The following is a 19303-nucleotide window of genomic DNA, read 5'->3' on the forward strand; positions in this document are numbered from 1 at the left end:
TATAAAGTATGCATGTCGAACTTTATCTGCATACATACACTATACATGAGCAGGGCAATAAACTATATAGCATATCTCAACTGCTTGTTTGCTTGTATTGTTGTAAAATGTAAACTATATTATCACTCAGTTCTAATCTGATAAATGCGACCGTAAGGCATGCAAATATTAAAGGGTTAGTTCACCCAAAAATGAAATTTCTGTCATTAATTAATCACCCTCATGTTGTTCCAAACCCGTAAGACCTTCGTTCATCTTCGGAACACAAATTAAGATATTTTTGATGAAATCCGAGAGCTTTCTGACCCCCCATAGAAAGCAATGCAATTACCACTTTCAAGGCCCAGAAAGGTAGTAAAGACATCATTAAAATACTCCATGTGAATAAAGTGGTTCAACCTTAATTTTATGAAGTGGTGAAAATACTTCACCACTTAATTTGTGTTCCGAAGATGAACGAAGGTCTTACAGGTTTGGAACGACATGAGGGGCACATTTTTCATTTTTTGGGTGAACTAACCCTTTAAGATGTTATAAACATTAATGGTGCAATTTCTTGAGAAAATGAAGTCCAGGCCGTGGTAATGTTGAAGGAAAATTATTTATTCATTTCCAATTAAATTTAACCTCACACGCAAATTTCAATCAGTAATGAAAATATTTAATAAAACCAAAAGGTAAAAATAAAAAATCCGAAAACGAACCTCTATGATAAGAACATTCTGCATAACATTGGACAATTTCTATGTTCTCGTGACAATTGACATTATCAAACAGAGCAAAAACACCCCAAAATAGTCTCTAAATGGGTGGGGTAACACCTTCATCGGAACAAGACAATAACAAGTTAACATTTTCTCAAAAATTCCCTTTCATTTGAATACAGAAATACAAAATATTATTGCAGAATAAGTACATCATGTGATCCATTCTAAGAACATCTACGCTTTGGTAAAATTTTGGCCCAACTCAACCACAAAGGTACCAAACCCTCTTTTACCAAGAAAACTTACATTTCACTTGGAACTTCAAAGTCACAAAGTTCAACAGGTGAAAATAACACAATGAAGATCAAAATAACAAAAAGAGAATAATATGGAGTAAATATGTGGTTCTACTTGAATATAAGTGAGTATATTTGAGTAATTTGAGTAAGGTGATATGAATACTTGAAATTATAAGTAGCATTAAAAATCATAACCAATAAATGATAATAAGAGATTAAAAATGATTAATAATGGATTAAAATGATTACATAGAATATGCATAAATGAATATAAATCATTTCGGATTCATCAGTTAACATCATGATTTTATGTAAAACTACTTTGAAACAATGTGTACTGTGAAATTGCTAAATAAATACATTTGACTTGACTTGACTTGTACATTGGCCAGCATCAATATTCCCTTTCACCGCCTGCATTCACAGCAGATGTGCGATAAACGTTGTTTTGCAGTCAGCTCATGTCGTTCTTCCAGAGCTGTTGATTTTAAAGCGAGCCTCTGCTAGGATCAGTTGTTTGAGGTAGCTGAGGTAGCAGAAGGAGCTCCTCCTCCCCTGCTCCTTTCCCCTCTCTTCCTGTTCACACAATAGGAGGGCAGGATTCTGCAGTTACTATGACACCCGGCCAGCCCTCCTCAGCAATGCAGCGTTCTACCGTTCAGTCCTCTCAGCCTCCTTCAGGTTCACTCGCACGCACGTATACTCGCAAGCCGACGAGCCTGTAGAAGTGGATTTAAAGGCACTAGTCCCTTTGACATCAATGTAGCTTTTGTGAGGGTGCAGGAGGGAAGCAGGTTGCAGGAGATTCAATCTGGGCGCAGCATGGGCCTGGCTCTCTTTTGATGCCGTGCAATGCTGTGGACTGCCTTGGAAATGCCTCTGACATCTACGGTGAGCTGCTTATTGCTTGACTTGTGTGTTTGACACTGGCTTTATCCGCATGGTACATTTAACCCTTTTTGTAATCAAATATGAATGTTCAAAGACTGTCTGTCTGGGAAATAATGGGGAAAAAATGTTGCCTGCAGCGCTCACATCTCTTCATAAATATAACAAATAGAATGGGTTCATCACGCACATTGGCTTCTTTTAAAAGGGATTTTTTTATTAGCGAATAAGCCAAAATGTACTTTTTTTGGCATGGTTAAGCATATACACAGGTCTCTGTGATAACTCTCGGAAATATAACATCATCACATTCTGTCTGGGTGCAGTGTTGACTTTGTGTTCCTCAGAGAGAAACTAGCCAAACAAATGAGTCAAACAGGTTCTCCGGATGGACATAGACCAAGACAATGTCAGCTTGTCATCTTTGAAGGATGACTTTAATTAGTTTTCTGCAACCAGGATGGTCTGTCAAATGTAGCAAGTAGGGGAGCATTGATTGATCAGTGCTGTTCAGAAATCAGAAATCTGGTGAGTGAATTTCTCTGATCAGAGCAAAAAGCTCTGGACATGTTGAAATGATCTAGAAATGTTTATCGATCTGGGGAAGCAACAAATTGGCTTTTGTCTTCATCATGAGGACCATCTTGGGCACAGAACATTCTGTCCGCTTAGAAACATTGGCATTGTCTCAGAACATTGACGAATGAATTGGCCTGCAGATCTTCAAGATCTTCCTCTGACGAAAAAAGCCAGGTTTGTTTTTAACCCATTGTAATTGTGTTTTCCACTGAAAAGAAAGGCATCATCAGAACACAATGTCCAAGTAATGAGCCCCAAGGGACATTGAGTGGCTTTCACCACTACACTCATGCATTCTTCATTTCTTTCCATTGTCGTGAACAGGGAAAAGCCTTTCCCCTGTTTTCCGAGACATGCCTTGCCTCTTTTCCTGTTGTTGCCGAAGGGTTCCTCTCGCTCGCTCAGGTCACAGGGTTCGCTAATTCTTGTCAGTCAAGTCTCTAATGCGTCAACCTTTCTGTGCGGAGAATGTTGGCAAAACCCAAATGACCTTTTCACCTGTTGACAGCTGAATATGCTCCCTAAGGTCAACAGAGTTTTTTTTTTCTTTTTTGACGCACATGTGCTGTCCCATCTTCAGATGAAAGATGTCCCTGAATCTACAGAGATGGTCTGAGAACAGGCCTGTCTTTGTTTATGTATAAATGTCCTGAGTGTTTTGTTTGCACTTCCTTACCTGTCAGAGCCAGGCTGCTTCTGGCACTTTACATTCCACAGTTTAGCCCAACGACTTTACAAAGTTTGCTGCTTTGACTTCTTGTCAAAGTTTGTATGACAGAAGCATTTCCTCTGTGACTATTGTGACAATGTGACCATTGTTGGTCAATTTAGCTTGTATATGCTTAGTTTGCTGTTCTAAAAGTAAAAGCAAAACTAAAAAAAAAAAAAAATAAATAGATAAAATAGTTTAATATGCAACATTTCTGTCTTTTTTTTTTTCTTTTTTCTTTTTCAGAAAGTGATCAGAGGTTAATTTATATCGAAGATAAATTAAGCACTTAAAGTGTGTAAATAATATAAAATAAATGGCAATAATTTGAGTTGTTTTAAAATTACAAATTGAAAAAAAAATCAAATTAAATTTATATATATATATATATATATATATATATATAAATATATAAATTTTAATATTTTAATTATAGAATTAATAAAAAATAAATAATAATAATTATATTAAATATTAATATTTTATTTTTTGTTGTTGTTTTGTTGCTGCTAACGTTTTTTTTATATAAATATATAGTCAAATTTAATATTCAATTATACAGTCAAACCAAAAGTTTTTCAGACATTTTTGATATTTTTGGTAGATTTTTACTAGTGGGTGCAGGACACTATAGTTAATTTATGTAAGTGAGGATAGCAAAATAAAGTAAACGGTGACATATTATACCCAAAAATTCTTCATACAATGGACTACTAGTAAAATTGATATAAATTTGGAACCAAACATTATTCAGACACTTTGACCTGACCATGTTTTGCTTAAAGCTGCTTTCTGTAACTTTTTTGGTTAAAAATGATCCAAAATCGATTTTTGAGCATGTACATAACCAGCCAGTGTTCAAAACTATCTCCTTACCTCAGCCCGATTCACAACGGTAAGCTTATAATATTGTATTATAATTCGGGTGGTACTGGTGGGTTTCCACGGGAAATTCGAGTGTCTTCGCGTCATTGTGTCATGTCTGTATATACTGTATATAAACGAGTCCCAGCTAGTAGGCTATATTCCATGTAAGGCAGTTCATTTATAGCCTTTTCTCACAGCAGCTGCAATAAGTAAACTTATAATTTTGATGGTGGATTGTATGGTATGACATTAACGTTAGAGATTAGACTGTACAGAAATTTAAATCTACAGGTACATATACACTAATACACAGTCACACAATGCTGATGTTGTTAACTTTAACAATTTGAAAACAAAGTATAACAATAAAAATAATTTGCACGGTTTGACATCATATGAGCTAAGCAGTCGTTAGATTTAATCACCAATGGCAGCGCGATTTACTGTAATGCTTTTTTTCCCTCAGTTAGTCAGAACAAAAGTGGCAGACATGTTACTTACAGACATTCTTCAGTGAAAATTCTTACTTTGGTCATACTTCTAAGACTACAATCTGTGATTATGAAGTACAGTATCCACACCCATGTGGTGATTGACAGCAAACATTAGATTCATCCGCACTGAGTCATGACGAGACACAAACCACGTAAAGATAATAATTCCGCAAATAACTGCAATTGCAGGTTTCAAACAGAGATGGCGACAAAGAGGCAAAATTATGGACTGCAGCTTTAAGTGTTATCTGACATAATTAAGATTAATTTTTTCTGACAGTCTAACTCTTGTGATCTATAGTGAATAAACTGCATTAATGAATGAAATGTTCAAGGTGTCTGAATAAATTTTGGTTTGACTGTGTGTATATATATATAATATAATATAATATAATATATATTTTTTAACAATACAGGATCCCCCCGTTTTTATTTATTTTATTTCTTCTTTGTTTTTTGCTCTTTAACACTTATGGGGGGTCCAGGACCTGCCTCATTTGAAACATTGGTCTGTGTTTACTTACCCTTTTTTTTCATTACCTCTTTTTTTTCTATCTCTGTCTCTTTTTGTCTGGACAGGGTCAAGCGCGGCGGCGAAAGAACATGCCGGAGTTTCTGGGTGAGGCCAGCGTCCCCAATCAAGACTCTTTATCCCAGTTGAGCGGTTCTCTTCCTGGATCTATAACGGGTACAGACCGCTGGAGGAACCGCGCCGCCAGCCGTTTCAGCGGCCTCTTCAGTTCCAACTCAGGAAACGGCTCCCTTGGGAAGGTCAGCATCTGTGAGCATCCAAGCGTTGATTTACATGTGCAAGGCACTTTCTCATATGCAAAACAAGCACTTAGATATTCTTGGCAAGCTTTTTGCATTTCACACTTGAGTGAGTGTGTAACCACTAAGGAAGAGATATCAATTTGTCCAAGTATTGCTCCACTTAACAGTGGACCAAAAACAGGAAAATGTACAAGTAGACTTTTCCTATAAGTCCACACTCAGTTTTCCCTCACGTGCAGGGACCATTGGTGTGTTTCTGTTAGCATGCCCTAGAGATTTAGGTTGGTTGACACCCTGGAGTGTAAACTTGGGGTCAAAGCTCAGGCAGAGACCTCTTCCTCTTTGTGACTCTTGTAAAAATCACATATAATAGCTTGAAGTTGGTCCGGTATGGACAACAATGCCTGCTTAGAGGTGACCATGGCCTATGAGATCATTAAATGTGTTTTGAGATTTACTCCAGGCTGCAAACAATACACCATAGTGTTAAAATGATTACTTGTATTATATATTGTGTCTAATATTAAACATAACTCATATGGGGTAAAATAAAGACATCATTTTCCAATTCTTCTTATTTTGAATAGCTGATGTTATGCTTGGGATGCACAATATATCAGTACCATATCGTTATCAGGTGATATTAAATATTTAATTTGTCTGTTAATATTTAATATAGATTTTTGATTACCTTTGCCGTCTAATGCTAACTTAAAGTTAATCTAAACCCTAATTCTTTTTCATTAATCATCCATTTTTCATACTGTACATTATAATGATGTGATGTCTAAATTTACTTAAATTGATAGATTTTTTTTTTGTCTGTTTGTTTTTGTTAGTGTTCTATTTTTAGTTTATTTAAAAAAAATTAAAGACTTTTAATGATTAATTTTTGACTTCCTCTCCACTTTAATTAATATTTAAATTTCTCCTCTCAGGAATGTGATCGTGTGGAACAGCTGCAGAGTAAGCTATACTCATACACTATGTTCGGATTACCCAAGATGCCTCCGCAGCTCTCGTTCCACAGAGACTCATGGGAAGAGGAGCCCAACTTGGAGCTAGAAGAGAGCTGGAAGCAACTTCTGGAGAATCCTGAGGTAAACACACTCCCCTACCCGTTGAGAATTTTTATATAGATCCATTATAATGTTATAACCCATAATAAATTCTGGATCAGCGTCATCTGACAGTGATAAATCATAATCAGTTATGAATGGTTTTATAACTTCAGCTTTTCCATTGAGGTTTTTGTGTTAGGTCTTTGCAGTGTCATGGAGATGAATGTTTTATTGCTTTTGTCGTGATCAGTTTTGTAAGAGTAACTAAAGTAACAAAAAAGAACTCATAATTTTATAATTATTAAGCAAACACTACACTCTCTACCTAGTATCATTTACATCAGTTGTCTTTTCATCCTGCAGACACTTCAGCTCCCAAGCTAAGCACAATATATACTACCAATGACCCAACTTCCTATGAAATCCATTATTTATTTATTAATTTGCTACACATTGTCATTACCATGAAAGAGATATTCACAAAATGAGACACAGCACCAATGTTTTGTCACGACAGTGTTCAAACTATACAATATTCATACATCAGAAATCATTCTAATATTCTAATTTGGTGCTCAACGAACATTTCTTATCAATGTTGAAAACAGTTAGATATTTTTTTAGATTATTTGATGTATAGAAAGTTTAAAAGAACAGCATTTTTTTAAAATAGAAATCTTTTGTAACATTATATATATTTTTTTTATTTGGGTTGGTTTTATTTTATTTTTTTCTTGTAGATTTTAACCAGACGTCAGTGCCATCAGCAAGAGGCCATATGGGAACTGCTGCAGACGGAGTCAGGCTACATCAAGAAATTGCACGTCATTACCGATGTAAGAACCTGCTGATGTTTAACTTCAATACACAATCATATTGTCCTTGTATAATATGTGTAAATATGGTCTCATGGTTTTCAACAAGTTTCCATGAGAGGAAATTACGATAGTTCTCTTTTCGAGTGCTCATTTTGACTGTAGCATTTATGGTACTTTTATGTGCCTTGTGACAGTTTGGATCTGACACTTTATAGTACAGTATAATCACAATCTCTTCCTCTTTCGCCAGCTGTTCCTATGCGGCCTGCTGAACCTCCAGGAGAGCGGTTTACTAACTGAAGTCGAACCTGTGCGTCTCTTCAGTAACATTCAGGACATTGTGCAACTGCATACATCCCTGTGGTCTGAGGTCATGCTGCCGACACTAGAAAAAGCCAGACAGAATAAAACCGTGCTCAACCCCACTGAACTACATCAGGGCTTCAGTACTGTGAGTGTGCACACTATCTCACACAGCAGACGCTAGTATTTTCACTCATTCACTTTCATTTTTTGTAAGACTTAGTTGTCAAAAGTACCCCTACATTTGTACATTTCACTGACCTGATTTAATTTTTTTAATGTAGTTTGGTTTCAGATTCAAGCCCTACATCCGTTACTGCATGGAGGAAGAGGGCTGTATGGAGTACATGCGCACTTTACTGAAAGACAATGAGCTCTTCAGGATATACGTAACTGTGAGTAATTATTACCATCCACATCCGGTTGCTCTTCAGTCAGACACTTTAACCTTTTAAAGGATTTTGTATGACAGTTCATTGTATATGAGAGAGAAATATGAGAGGTCCTTAACATAACCTGTATTGTAACAGCACCCTCATTATGACTCAGTGATTCCCTCATGGTCTGCTTGTGCTTTGAGTGTATGTTTATGATTGTTCACCAAATGAGACTTTCAATAAACTTTTCCATCCTGTAGTGGGCTGAAACTCATAAACAGTGCAACCGGCTGAAGCTGACAGACATGTTAGTGAAGCCTCATCAAAGACTCACTAAATACCCACTGTTGCTCAAAAGTGTGCTGAAAAAGACTGATGACCCAGCAACTCGTGAGGCCATAAACAGAATGGTAAGAGATTAAATCTTTCAAAAATCTATAAAATGAAGCACAAGTGCACATTACTTAGTAGTATATAATTTAATTATATTTACAATAGTGAATGGGTCAATGACAAATAAAGCTTCAAAAACTGAAAAGAAGGTTGTAATGCATATTTTTGAGTCATGAACAATGTGTTTAAACAGGTTTCAGTTGTTAAATAACATTTCAAAGTGTTTAAATTCATTTTTTGACTTTTTATGTCAATTTTTTTTTTTTTTTTCAATTATCTCAACAGCTTTAAAACTACTGATTTATAAAAATTTGTTTATAAGTAGTTTTCTTAGTCTGTTCATTTGTTCGGAGAGTTGCACCACCTGACATTTTGGGGGTTTAAGATAGCAAAACATAAAGTAAAATGTGTTATTTGTATGTACTAAAAATGTATTCAAACTAAATAGGTTTTATAAAAATAAAATGATATACAGTATGGCATGAAATCAAATTTATCAAATTATTTTAAAAGGTAAATAATGCACTTGGACACAAAAATATGCATGTCATGTCATTGACCCGTATTTAAGCCACTGGGATTGCCAAATTGAATTGAATTATATTATGAAATAGAGAAAACAAGTACAGAAAAATAGAATAAGTTAACACATTTTTGGATGGCCAGTTTTGAAAGAGTAGAAGTAATATACAGTGGGTTCAAAAGTCTGAGACCACATTTATTTTTTGGATAAAGTAAAACAAAATCTTGGAATTTAAACTGGTTAAAGTTTAAAATGTATTATATTATAGCAGAATAAATATTTTAGATATACTTTTATCCCTCCATCTTATCTCCAAACCGTCCACATTTTGGACTTCACTGCACTGTATTTAGGGGCATTTTTTTTTTTTTTTTTATCATCTTCCATTTATATTTTCTTCATTATCTATTGACGTCCCAATAATATATATATATATATATATATTTTTTTTTTTGTCAGGTGGCTGCTGTTGAATGCTTCATTAACAGTGTGGACTCACAAATGAGACAAAGGGAGGAAAAACAGAAGCTGGCTGCCATCGCTGGACGTATAGAGGCGTATGAGGCTGTGGAGGGGGCCAGCGAGGAAGTAGAGAGGGTGAGATACAATGAGGCTTTCTTTTGTCTTATGGGTTAATATGAGATCTTTTATCTTGGGTGTATTTTGTCATTTACTGAAGAAACAAGTAGCAACTCCATTACCTGCTTGATGTCTCTATAATCACCCATCATGCATTGATCCTTCAGATCCTCAGGGAATATAATAACTTTGACCTGACTGCTCCAGTGATGGGCGCCCCACCCGAAGAGACCCGTCAACTGCTCCTAGAGGGAGCTCTGAAGATGAAGGAGGGTAAAGAGAGCAGGGTACGATTTCTTATTTTTATTTCTTAAAACAAGAAGAAACGGAGCCAGCACTTCTGAGTGCACTTTAGTAAGAAATAGATTTTTAACTAACAGCCGATAGTTGTCTAAAAGCTTCTCACCGGTCTCCATTACCTCCTGTTTCCGACAGATGGATGTGTACTGTTTCCTGTTCACTGACGTTTTGTTGATTACTAAGCCGGTGAAGCGTGTGGAGAAAGTGAAGGTGATCCGTCAGCCTCTCGTCATCCATAACGTAGTGTGCCGAGAGCTGAAAGACCCAGGAAGCTTCCTCCTTATCTACCTCAATGAGTTTCGCTGTGCCGTGGCCTCCTATTGCTTTCAGGCCAACATTGGCACTCAGGGCCGCAGCTGGATTGAGGCCATCTACAACGCACAGGTATTAGAATTAAATAACACACTGCAAACTTTTACTAATGGTTGGTTACTAATGGTTGGTTTCCTAAAACCATTGGGCTTGATTGCTAGTTCTGATAAGAAGTTTTTCCATGCAGAACCAGCTCCAGAGACTTCGCTCTGAATCCCAGAGAGATGACACAGATGACAGAGATGAGGATGAGACGGAAAGCAGCATGTCCACCTCCAGCTCTCCATCACTGCAGCACAGAGAGTCGCTTGGCAAGAGGTACTGTTTTTAAATTATCCCTTATATACTCTATACATGTACTGTATATAGATTATTCCTGTAGCTCAGACAGTAGAGCATGGCATTAGCAATGGCAAGAACACACAGTAGGTTAACTTGCCAGGGAAAGTAATGTAATTCACTACTAAATATATATATCAAAATCACTTAATATAAATAAATATATATATATATATATATATATATATATATATATATATATATATATATATATATATATATATATATATATATATATATATATATATATATATATTAAGTGATTTTATATATATATATGTATGTATGTATGTATGTATGTATGTATGTGTGTGTATATGTATACGTGTGTGTGTGTGTGTGTATATATATATATATATATATATATATATATATATATATATATATATATATATATATATATAATATATATATATATATATATATAATATATATATATATATATAATATATATAGCTATGGAAAAAATTAAGAGACCACTTAACATTGATTTCTGATCTTGGAGTGGTCTCTTAATTTTTTCCATAGCTGTATATATATATATATCAAAATCACTTATATATATATATATATATATATATATATATATATATATATATATATATATATATATATATATATATATATATATATATATATATATATATATGTATATATGTATATATGTATATATGTATATATGTATATATATATGTATATATATAATATATATATGTATATGTATATGCATATGCATATGCATATATATATATATAATATATATATGTATATGTATATGTATATGCATATGCATATACATATACATATACATATACATATATATATATGTATATGCATATGCATATACATATACATATACATATACATATATATATATGTATATGCATATGCATATGTATATGTATATGTATATGTATAATGTATATGTATGTGTGTATATATATATATATATATATATATGTATTCATAAATATTACTAATATTGTATTACATTTTTCATATATATATATATATGAAAAATGTAATACAATATATATATATATATGAAAAATGTAATACAATATATATATATATATGAAAAATGTAATACAATATTAGTAATATTTATGAATACATTCATAACATACAATAAAATATAAACATATTTAAAAAATAAAAGATGGATATATTTCAGAAAAATATTTAAATATTATAGTAATTTTCATAATGAATAAACATTAGTGTAGAAGTACTATAGTCACTATCAGTACAGCTCTTAACATGAACTGCCCTAAAATGACATAAAATATTTAGTGAAAGATCGAAGTACAAGCAGTCTAATAAATATTCATTTTCTTTTCCAAAAGCCTTTCTGTTTCACCAAGTCACTCTGATGGCTCCACGGAAACTCTTTCTGTGGCTGCCATGGAAGAAGCGGATGAGGTTGGGTCCTTGTCAACTGTTCAGACTGCATCGTTGAGAAATTCCCTAATGTCTGATTCTTCAAGTCTGCGGGATTCTTTCTCTGCTAGTGACAGCAAAGCTCTGGGAGATTTGGTCACAACGGACTTGGATGCAGAAAGTCGCTCTCTTTCTATAGACAGTGCATATGGAACTCTCTCACCTCAATCCCTGATCACAGAACTTGAATTAAAGGGAGCAGTTTGTCAGAGCGAGGGAGAAGAGACCGATGCTGGGGAGGAAGAGGAGGCATTTGAGGACGATGAAGATGTTGATGAGGAGGATTCGATAACTTGGAATGGCTCTCAGATTACTGTAAATGAGTCCTACGTTTTAGATCATGACCATGCAAACAATGAGAAGCTCGGGCAGAAGAATGACTTTTCTGGGATGTCTCAGGTCACGGGTTGTCGTTCCCAAACGCTGCGGCGCCGTTCGCCCGTCCAGCCCCGCCCAGACTACCTGCAGCTCTTTTCCCTCAGGTCACGCTCCGAAGATGACCTCCTTCAATGCCTCACCGGTCCTCTCCGCCCCTCTGGCAGGAACAATGTAAGCAAGAGCTTGACACACCTTGCCAAACAGACGTCTCATAGCGCTGAGTTTTTCCAGACAGACGAGGAAGACCTCTGTGAGGACTCCACAGCATTGTCGAGCAAACTGACGAACACTCTTATGAGAGCAGAGGCCAGGCATGTGCAAAGGACCCTCAGCTGCCCCAATGGCCAGGCAGACTGTGAGATTACAGAGTTTGAGACACTCCCTCCTGGTGATCTGGAGGAAAAGAGTGACTTGGTGCTTTCCCAGCAGCCACATCAGCAGCATAAAAAACTAACAGTGGCTCAGTTGCACAGGATACGTGCTACCATGGTGCTCAATTCAACACTGACAGCATCGTAAGTCTACAAACACACTGAATATTTCACATGATCCTTTTTCATATGAATATCATTTCAAGTCATACTTCACTCCAAATAAAAAAATAAAAAAATTAAAATATTTGTATATTTTATAATGCATAAAATAAAAAAAATCATAAATGTAATATATAATACATTTTATATATTTATTTTATACAAACATAAGAAAGCCTAAAAAATATATTAAATATATTTAAATAATTTATTGCATATAAAAAATATGTATTTCAATGCTCTTGAGTTCTCTCACAAAACCTCGAGGAAAAAAAAGCCAGCACTGAAATATATTTTTTCCTCTCATTTCATATTTTTTCCTTCACCATGTCCTTTTAGGGGCTATGTAGTAGCTTGTTGTAATATGAAAAATAATAACAGTAATGCAAAAATATCAATTTAAAAATTTGTCTTTTTAAAGTACACTACCATTCAAAAGTTAAAATGTTTTTAAAAGAAGTCACTTAGGCTGCATTAATTTGATCAAAATACTGTAAAAATATTACGATGTGATGGCAAAGAAGAATTTTCAGCGTCATTACTCCAGTCTTCAGAGTCATATGATTCTTCAGAAATCATTCTAATATGGAAACCGTGATTTTTTTTTTTTTTTTTTTTTTTTCAGGATTCTTTGATGAATGGAAAATTCAAAGGAACAGTATTTATTTAAATAGAAATCTATGTAACATTCTAAATGTATTTTCTGTCACTTTTGATCAATTTAATGAATTCCTGCTGAAAAAAATATATTAATTCACTGATCTTTTGAACAATAGTGTACATTTGTTAAGTACAATTTGGTAGTATTTGTTGCACTAAATTTCTTGGCAGGATGATTTTCATTTTCATGAGAATGAAATTTTAAATTATAATTAAAAAGTAAATGGTTTCAGTTGCGTATCTACAAGCAAGTTGCGATTAAAACAAGCCTTAAAGGTATAGTTCACCCAAAAATGAAAATTTGATGTTTATCTGCTTACCCTCAGGGCATCCAAGATGTAGGTGACTTTGTTTCTTCAGTAGAACACAAATGATGATTTTTAACTCCAACCGTTGCCGTCTGTCAGCCGTATAATGTGGGTCAATGGGAACTTCATCTATAAGAGTAAATAAAACTTGCTTAGACAAATCCAAATTAAACCCTGCGGCTCGTGACGACACATTGATGTCTTAAGACACGAAACGATCGGTTTGTGTGAGAAACCGAACAGTATTTATATCATTTTTCATTCGCTTAGTGAGGTCTGATCGCGCTCTGACAACGGAAGTGATGTCTCGTGCTTATACTTCAATGAGAGCTAGACATCACTTCCGTTGTCAGAGCGCGATCAGACCTCACTAAGCGAATGCTGAACACAGTTGGACATAGTGGTGTTTTAGAGGTAAAAAATGATATAAATACTGTTCGGTTTCTCACACAAACCGATCGTTTTGTGTCTTAGGACATCAACGTGTCGTCACGAGCCACAGGGTTTAATTTGGATTTGTCTAAGCAAGTTTTATTTACTCTTATAAAAGAAGTTCCCATTGACCCACATTATACGGCTGACAGACAGCAACGGTTGGAGTTAAAAATCATCATTTGTGTTCTACTGAAGAAACAAAGTCACCTACATCTTGGATGCCCTGGGGATAAGCAGATAAACATCAAATTTTCATTTTTGGGTGAACTATCCCTTTAAAACTTAGTCCTTGTCTTTCTTCACCAACTGAACATGGTAATTTAGCCATTCCTATAAAGTTGCTATTAAGAGATGTCAACACTAGGCATTAGGATGTACCCCCCAAAATCACTAAATAGCTTGCTGACAGATTGCTACTGCAGGTTGTTACAAAACTCTCCCTTGTTGTCCAGACTTGCTTGCACAGCATGTCCTCCCCATTGTTAATGTTCACCGCAGAGTGTGGCACATCATTAACCGTCGGTGTGGACTCATTAGAAGACAATGTGCTCTTCTGATATAGCTTTTAATAGTGCAAGACACAATGATCTCGGTCACTGAGGCACAGGATAGCCAAGCCCCTATTGTCTTGCCATTTGTGGGAAGCTGGCATTTCAACATCCAGGGCTTTTGTCCCTAGTGTGTTTTATCTAATAATCTCAGTCTCCACCCAGAGTTATTAGAGAACTGGACCTTCAGAGAGAATGACGTCATCTAGAATACTGTGTACTGAGTTTTCTACATTTTTCCATGTATTGTATCTATTTTTACCTTGTGGAGGGTCTCTAATTGTTCCTTGATGTTTAAGTGAATGATTTGGTGTTATGAAACGCTATAATTGTTACCAGCTGCTTTAATATAAAATATATAAAAAGATCACATTACAGATATATTATTAGTTTGCTATTTATATTAACATTATTCTGTTTTTTTTCTTTAGGGAAGTTTAATGTTTGAGTCAATGAAGCTGATGCCATTAGCTGGTCTATTGGTGGGACTTAATACCTTTGGTCCAAGACTTCATCTTCAAAGATATGTACCCAAGGGGACTTAAAACTCAGTGAAAGGAAGAAAACCAGGAAGAACTCTTTGGAACTCTCCGTTAAAAGCCATGACCATAATTTAGTAATTTAATATTAACTATAAAGTTGAAGGGTCATGTATACAAAGACACACATTTTGTATAATACCTGTCTGACAATGAATCAAAGAGACTTGTTAATCAGTTTTTATTTAACGATGTAACAGTCAGGGCTTTTGCAGAGTAAAAGGGACAGAAAAAGAATCATGTTCTAACTTGTACTTCATGCAATACTGCCCTGTGGAGGTCTGTCTATCACAAAAAAAGTATGAATATAAACTCTAAAGCACTCTTAATCATTGAATGAATCGTTTGATGGACAGAAAAATCGGATTTGAGGGCTTTTTGCTAGATGATGTAGCTCCTCAAACACCTAAAATAGATTGACTCTTTTAGGTTGTAGGAATTTACTGAATCACACTTTGGAAAAAAAAACTCAAAAAAGAACAACTGTGGACTACTTTCGCTTCAGACGCCACAATAAAAATCAACTTGCATGCATTTGTTTTGTTCTTTCAGTGTTCTGTAAATATGATATTTATTGAACCTGCTTTGTTTTGTAGAAAATATCCTTAATGTTGATGCCTTTTGATTGTTATGTCTCTTTTTGGCACTGTCTCTAATTTGACTAATGACATTATAATAAGGGCTGAATCCATGTCTTGGATTTTATCAGTTTACATATGTGTGTAGCTTCAATATTTACAGGTAACAAATTTGCACAGTGCTCCCAAAAAAAGAAGAAAAATCCCCACAAACTTCCAATTAAAATGCTTCAAATGCCAAATCCACTACCAAGATGTGTCTATTTTGTTTATTTACAAAGCAGAATGGATGACACAATTTCTTGTTTATGAGAAGATATTCCAAAAATAGAGATCACAACAAGAGTGACTGCACTAAGTATTCCTAATATTTATGTCCTTCCAGCACATCTGAATGCTCCTGGTCTCACTTTAATCATGTTTAATAGCTTTAGTTACATTATGTGCATGCTTTTTGTAATCTTTGCAAGCAACATGGGTTTATTTTATTCGGTAAAAAGGAGGTGTGGAGCATTTCAATGATCACCTGGGGTTGCTTCCAAGGGGGAAAAAAACGTTCTACTGTGAAAAATCTTGGTGTAATTTTCGGCTCCGAGCTTATGCAATGTGTTCACTGCACCAACTGCGCAACAGACTGACAGGGAAGAGGAAAAACTGTTGAATAAAGTTATTTTTGTTTTGTTTTTGCGCACAAAAAGAATTCTTGTCGTTTCGTAAAATTAAGGTTGAACCACTGCAGTCACGCCAACTGACTTAACAATGTCTTTACTACTTTTCTGGACCTTGAAAGTGGTGGTTACATTGCTGTCTATGGACAAGTACCTCTCAGATTTCACCAAAAATATCTTAATTTGTGTTCCGAAGATGAACAAAGGTCTTACGGATGTGGAACAACAACATAATTTTCATTTTTGGGTGAAATAGCCCTTTAAATTTGATGAACAAATGAATGCTGCTGTTTTTTCCACCTTAAGGTAATTAGATCTAAGTTTAATTAGATCTAAGTTGAAGTCTATCTTACCCTTTCTCCAAGTACTCAGAGGAGAACACTAGAATAATGGTCTGTCATTAATAAGTAACTATGCAGGAAGTAATGCAGGACAGCTACTATTAACTAATATAGAAACAAGCTTAACTAATCAGTAAGTAATATTAAATTTAGAAGATAGTTTATTAGCTAATCAATAATTACCTAAAGAGATTAACAACTAACGACAAATTGTAAAGAACATTATCGTGTGGAGACGTAATCAGTCATCATTTTTACTCTGAATATAGTCATAAAATGCATCATTAATTACTCAAGTGTTAACTAGTCACAATGTAGGAACTACTAGTGATCAGGACCATTATTAAAAACATCTTTTTCACTTCAAAATAATGGTCTAGATCACTAGTAGTTCTTGAAGAATGACTTAGAGTAATTAGTGATGCATTTTATGACCACGTTGAGAGTAAAAAAATAATTGCTCACATCTCAGACATTTTAATGTTATGATTAGCAATTAATTAGTAGCTAATTCTTTATAATTTGTCATAGTTACCTATTAGTTCTTAATGATGCCAATCCCATTCTCTAATTATTGATTAGGGAACTATCTTAGTCCTAAATTTGATATTAGGCTACTTACTGATTAGTTAAGCTTGTTTCTATATTAGTTAAGTAGTAGCTTAAGTGTTAATGTAGTAGGCTCATTAGTCCTGCATTACTTCCTGCATAGTTACTTATTAACGGCGGACCATTATTCTAAAGTGTTACCTGAGAAAGTTGTGCATGCCTTTGTCATCCAAGTTGGATTGGATTGTATCTGGGTGCGAGTCGATCCTCTTTCTCTCGCCTGCAGCTTGTTCAGAATTCAGCTGCTAGGCTTTAAACTGAGAGCGCATTACTCCTGTGCTAATCAAACTACGAAGCGCTCCTATATGTTTTCAAAGCTTTGCATGGCCGAGCCTTTTCTGTAGACACTTTTCTTTAGCATTTAAAAATGTCATGTCATCTGTTGCTTGTTTGTGTGGAACATGTTTTAATTGGTTTTATTTTCATTTTTATTTAGGCTATCACATCGTGGTGTTGAAAGTGCTTTAGATGTTGTGAACAGTGCAGAACGGATATTGGTTCGTTGTTGACCTGTCAAATAATTACAATAATATACTTAATCCAGAAGGTGGCAGCAAAGACCAAATCTTTTTACTTCATTTGTTGTTTGTACAGCTGATGGAGAAATATGTGGTCATACACTCATTTTTCCATCATCATTATTTGTATGTTAACCCAAAATATGAGCAGGCCAATAGATTAAATCCACTAAGCAGACGCTTAGTAGGCTATTCTTATTACCAGAAACAAATGCTACGTGCTACAGAAGGCTATATCAGTTATCACATTTATAATTTAGTACGTACAATCGTTTTTTTTTTTTTTTTTTAAATGTTTGGTGAAATGATAACTCCTTGTTAGTTTATTTGAGCATGAATCTCAAAGTCTGCTTTCACATCATTATAAAGTAGGCCTAGATGTAGTAATACAGTTGCCTCTTAATTGTCTCTTTGCTTGCAGACGTCTTTGGGTTCTTATGCTGTCTTGATTGTTCCCTGGAGTTTTACTGCTCATTGCGGGAGCTGAGTCTGCACTGTGGCCCTCAACCATGCTGCGAGCAAAGCCTGTAAACACACCAACAACACCTTGAAGAAACCGCGAATGGGGTAGCCTACCATTAGTAACTATTACCAGGTGTTACACCACATAGGCTACGTCTCTGTCATAAGCTATATCAGCATTATTTATACATTTAAAGCAGAACTAAGTTACATTTTTACCTTCATAAATAGTTGTCTAAGTCTTTACGATGGTTAATTGACTTGTGGTGTGTTTGACTTGTGGTGAAAACAGCACTTGCAAGTTGAGCTGCGCCGACCCGACACAATCTCGCTTCATGTTCGCGTTCACGCGAGAGTGACAAGTGCTTTACGGTAATTCAAAAACAATGTAGGCTATATGATGACTTTATAAGACATTTTCGAAAATTACCCACCTCCATCGAGATTTGTACTGTATTTGCAAAACTACTGCGCCGGTGAGCGATGTAGTCGTTGTAGTCCAGAGCTGCGCTTGGAGTATTTACGACAGGGATTCACTGACGGAACCTAGGGGGAGCTTCGAAAATCTTACTGAGTTCCGCTTTAAATTAAATATTAAAAATAAAAATAAATAAAAATATCTGAAGTAGGCTATTAAAAAATAAGATTTTTTTACACTTTTGCGTCAACTTCGCATTCGTTTGCAAAAGCAAAATAGTTTTTCCCACCTCATGTTATTTCCATTACAAAACTGTTGCTAACGAACGCAGTTTATCGGAGGAACACAAAATTTTTTTTTTTTTTTTTTTTTTTTTTTTTTTGGCACAAAAATATACGAACTGGACTAATTTTTTTTCTTTCTCTCTCTCATTAAAAACTAATTCTGAAATCGGATTTAATTTTCTTGTGAGCACTGCGTTTAGGTTTTCACATTTGCTCGCCAAAGTCATCGTTGAGTAGGCTATTTAGTATTCCTGCTGGATAA

At 35.0% G+C, this 19303-nt stretch overlaps 1 protein-coding gene across 5 annotated transcripts in view; it reads left to right on the plus strand.

The window, feature by feature from the left end:
- plekhg5a (pleckstrin homology domain containing, family G (with RhoGef domain) member 5a) overlaps nucleotides 1-16368 on the plus strand; it is a 45922-nt gene extending 29554 nt beyond the window's left edge. For 2 of the 5 annotated variants that reach the window (XM_067388149.1, XM_067388147.1), the window contains exons 9-20: nucleotides 5123-5314; nucleotides 6256-6417; nucleotides 7119-7214; nucleotides 7447-7647; nucleotides 7784-7894; nucleotides 8137-8286; nucleotides 9252-9389; nucleotides 9539-9658; nucleotides 9807-10055; nucleotides 10171-10301; nucleotides 11669-12655; nucleotides 15056-16368. In XM_067388149.1, the coding sequence (XP_067244250.1) occupies nucleotides 5123-5314; nucleotides 6256-6417; nucleotides 7119-7214; nucleotides 7447-7647; nucleotides 7784-7894; nucleotides 8137-8286; nucleotides 9252-9389; nucleotides 9539-9658; nucleotides 9807-10055; nucleotides 10171-10301; nucleotides 11669-12655; nucleotides 15056-15065 (2547 nt within the window). In that variant the 3' untranslated portion in view covers nucleotides 15066-16368. Of the gene's footprint in view, nucleotides 1-5122; nucleotides 5315-6255; nucleotides 6418-7118; nucleotides 7215-7446; nucleotides 7648-7783; nucleotides 7895-8136; nucleotides 8287-9251; nucleotides 9390-9538; nucleotides 9659-9806; nucleotides 10056-10170; nucleotides 10302-11668; nucleotides 12656-13298; nucleotides 13648-15055 lie in introns of those variants that run through there. The other 3 variants (XM_067388148.1, XM_067388150.1, XM_067388151.1) reach the window with 3 other exon arrangements.
- Nucleotides 16369-19303: the final 2935 nt, after the last annotated feature.

The sequence above is a fragment of the Chanodichthys erythropterus genome, chromosome 6, assembly GCF_024489055.1.
Source record: "Chanodichthys erythropterus isolate Z2021 chromosome 6, ASM2448905v1, whole genome shotgun sequence".
Lineage (NCBI taxonomy): Eukaryota > Metazoa > Chordata > Actinopteri > Cypriniformes > Xenocyprididae > Chanodichthys > Chanodichthys erythropterus.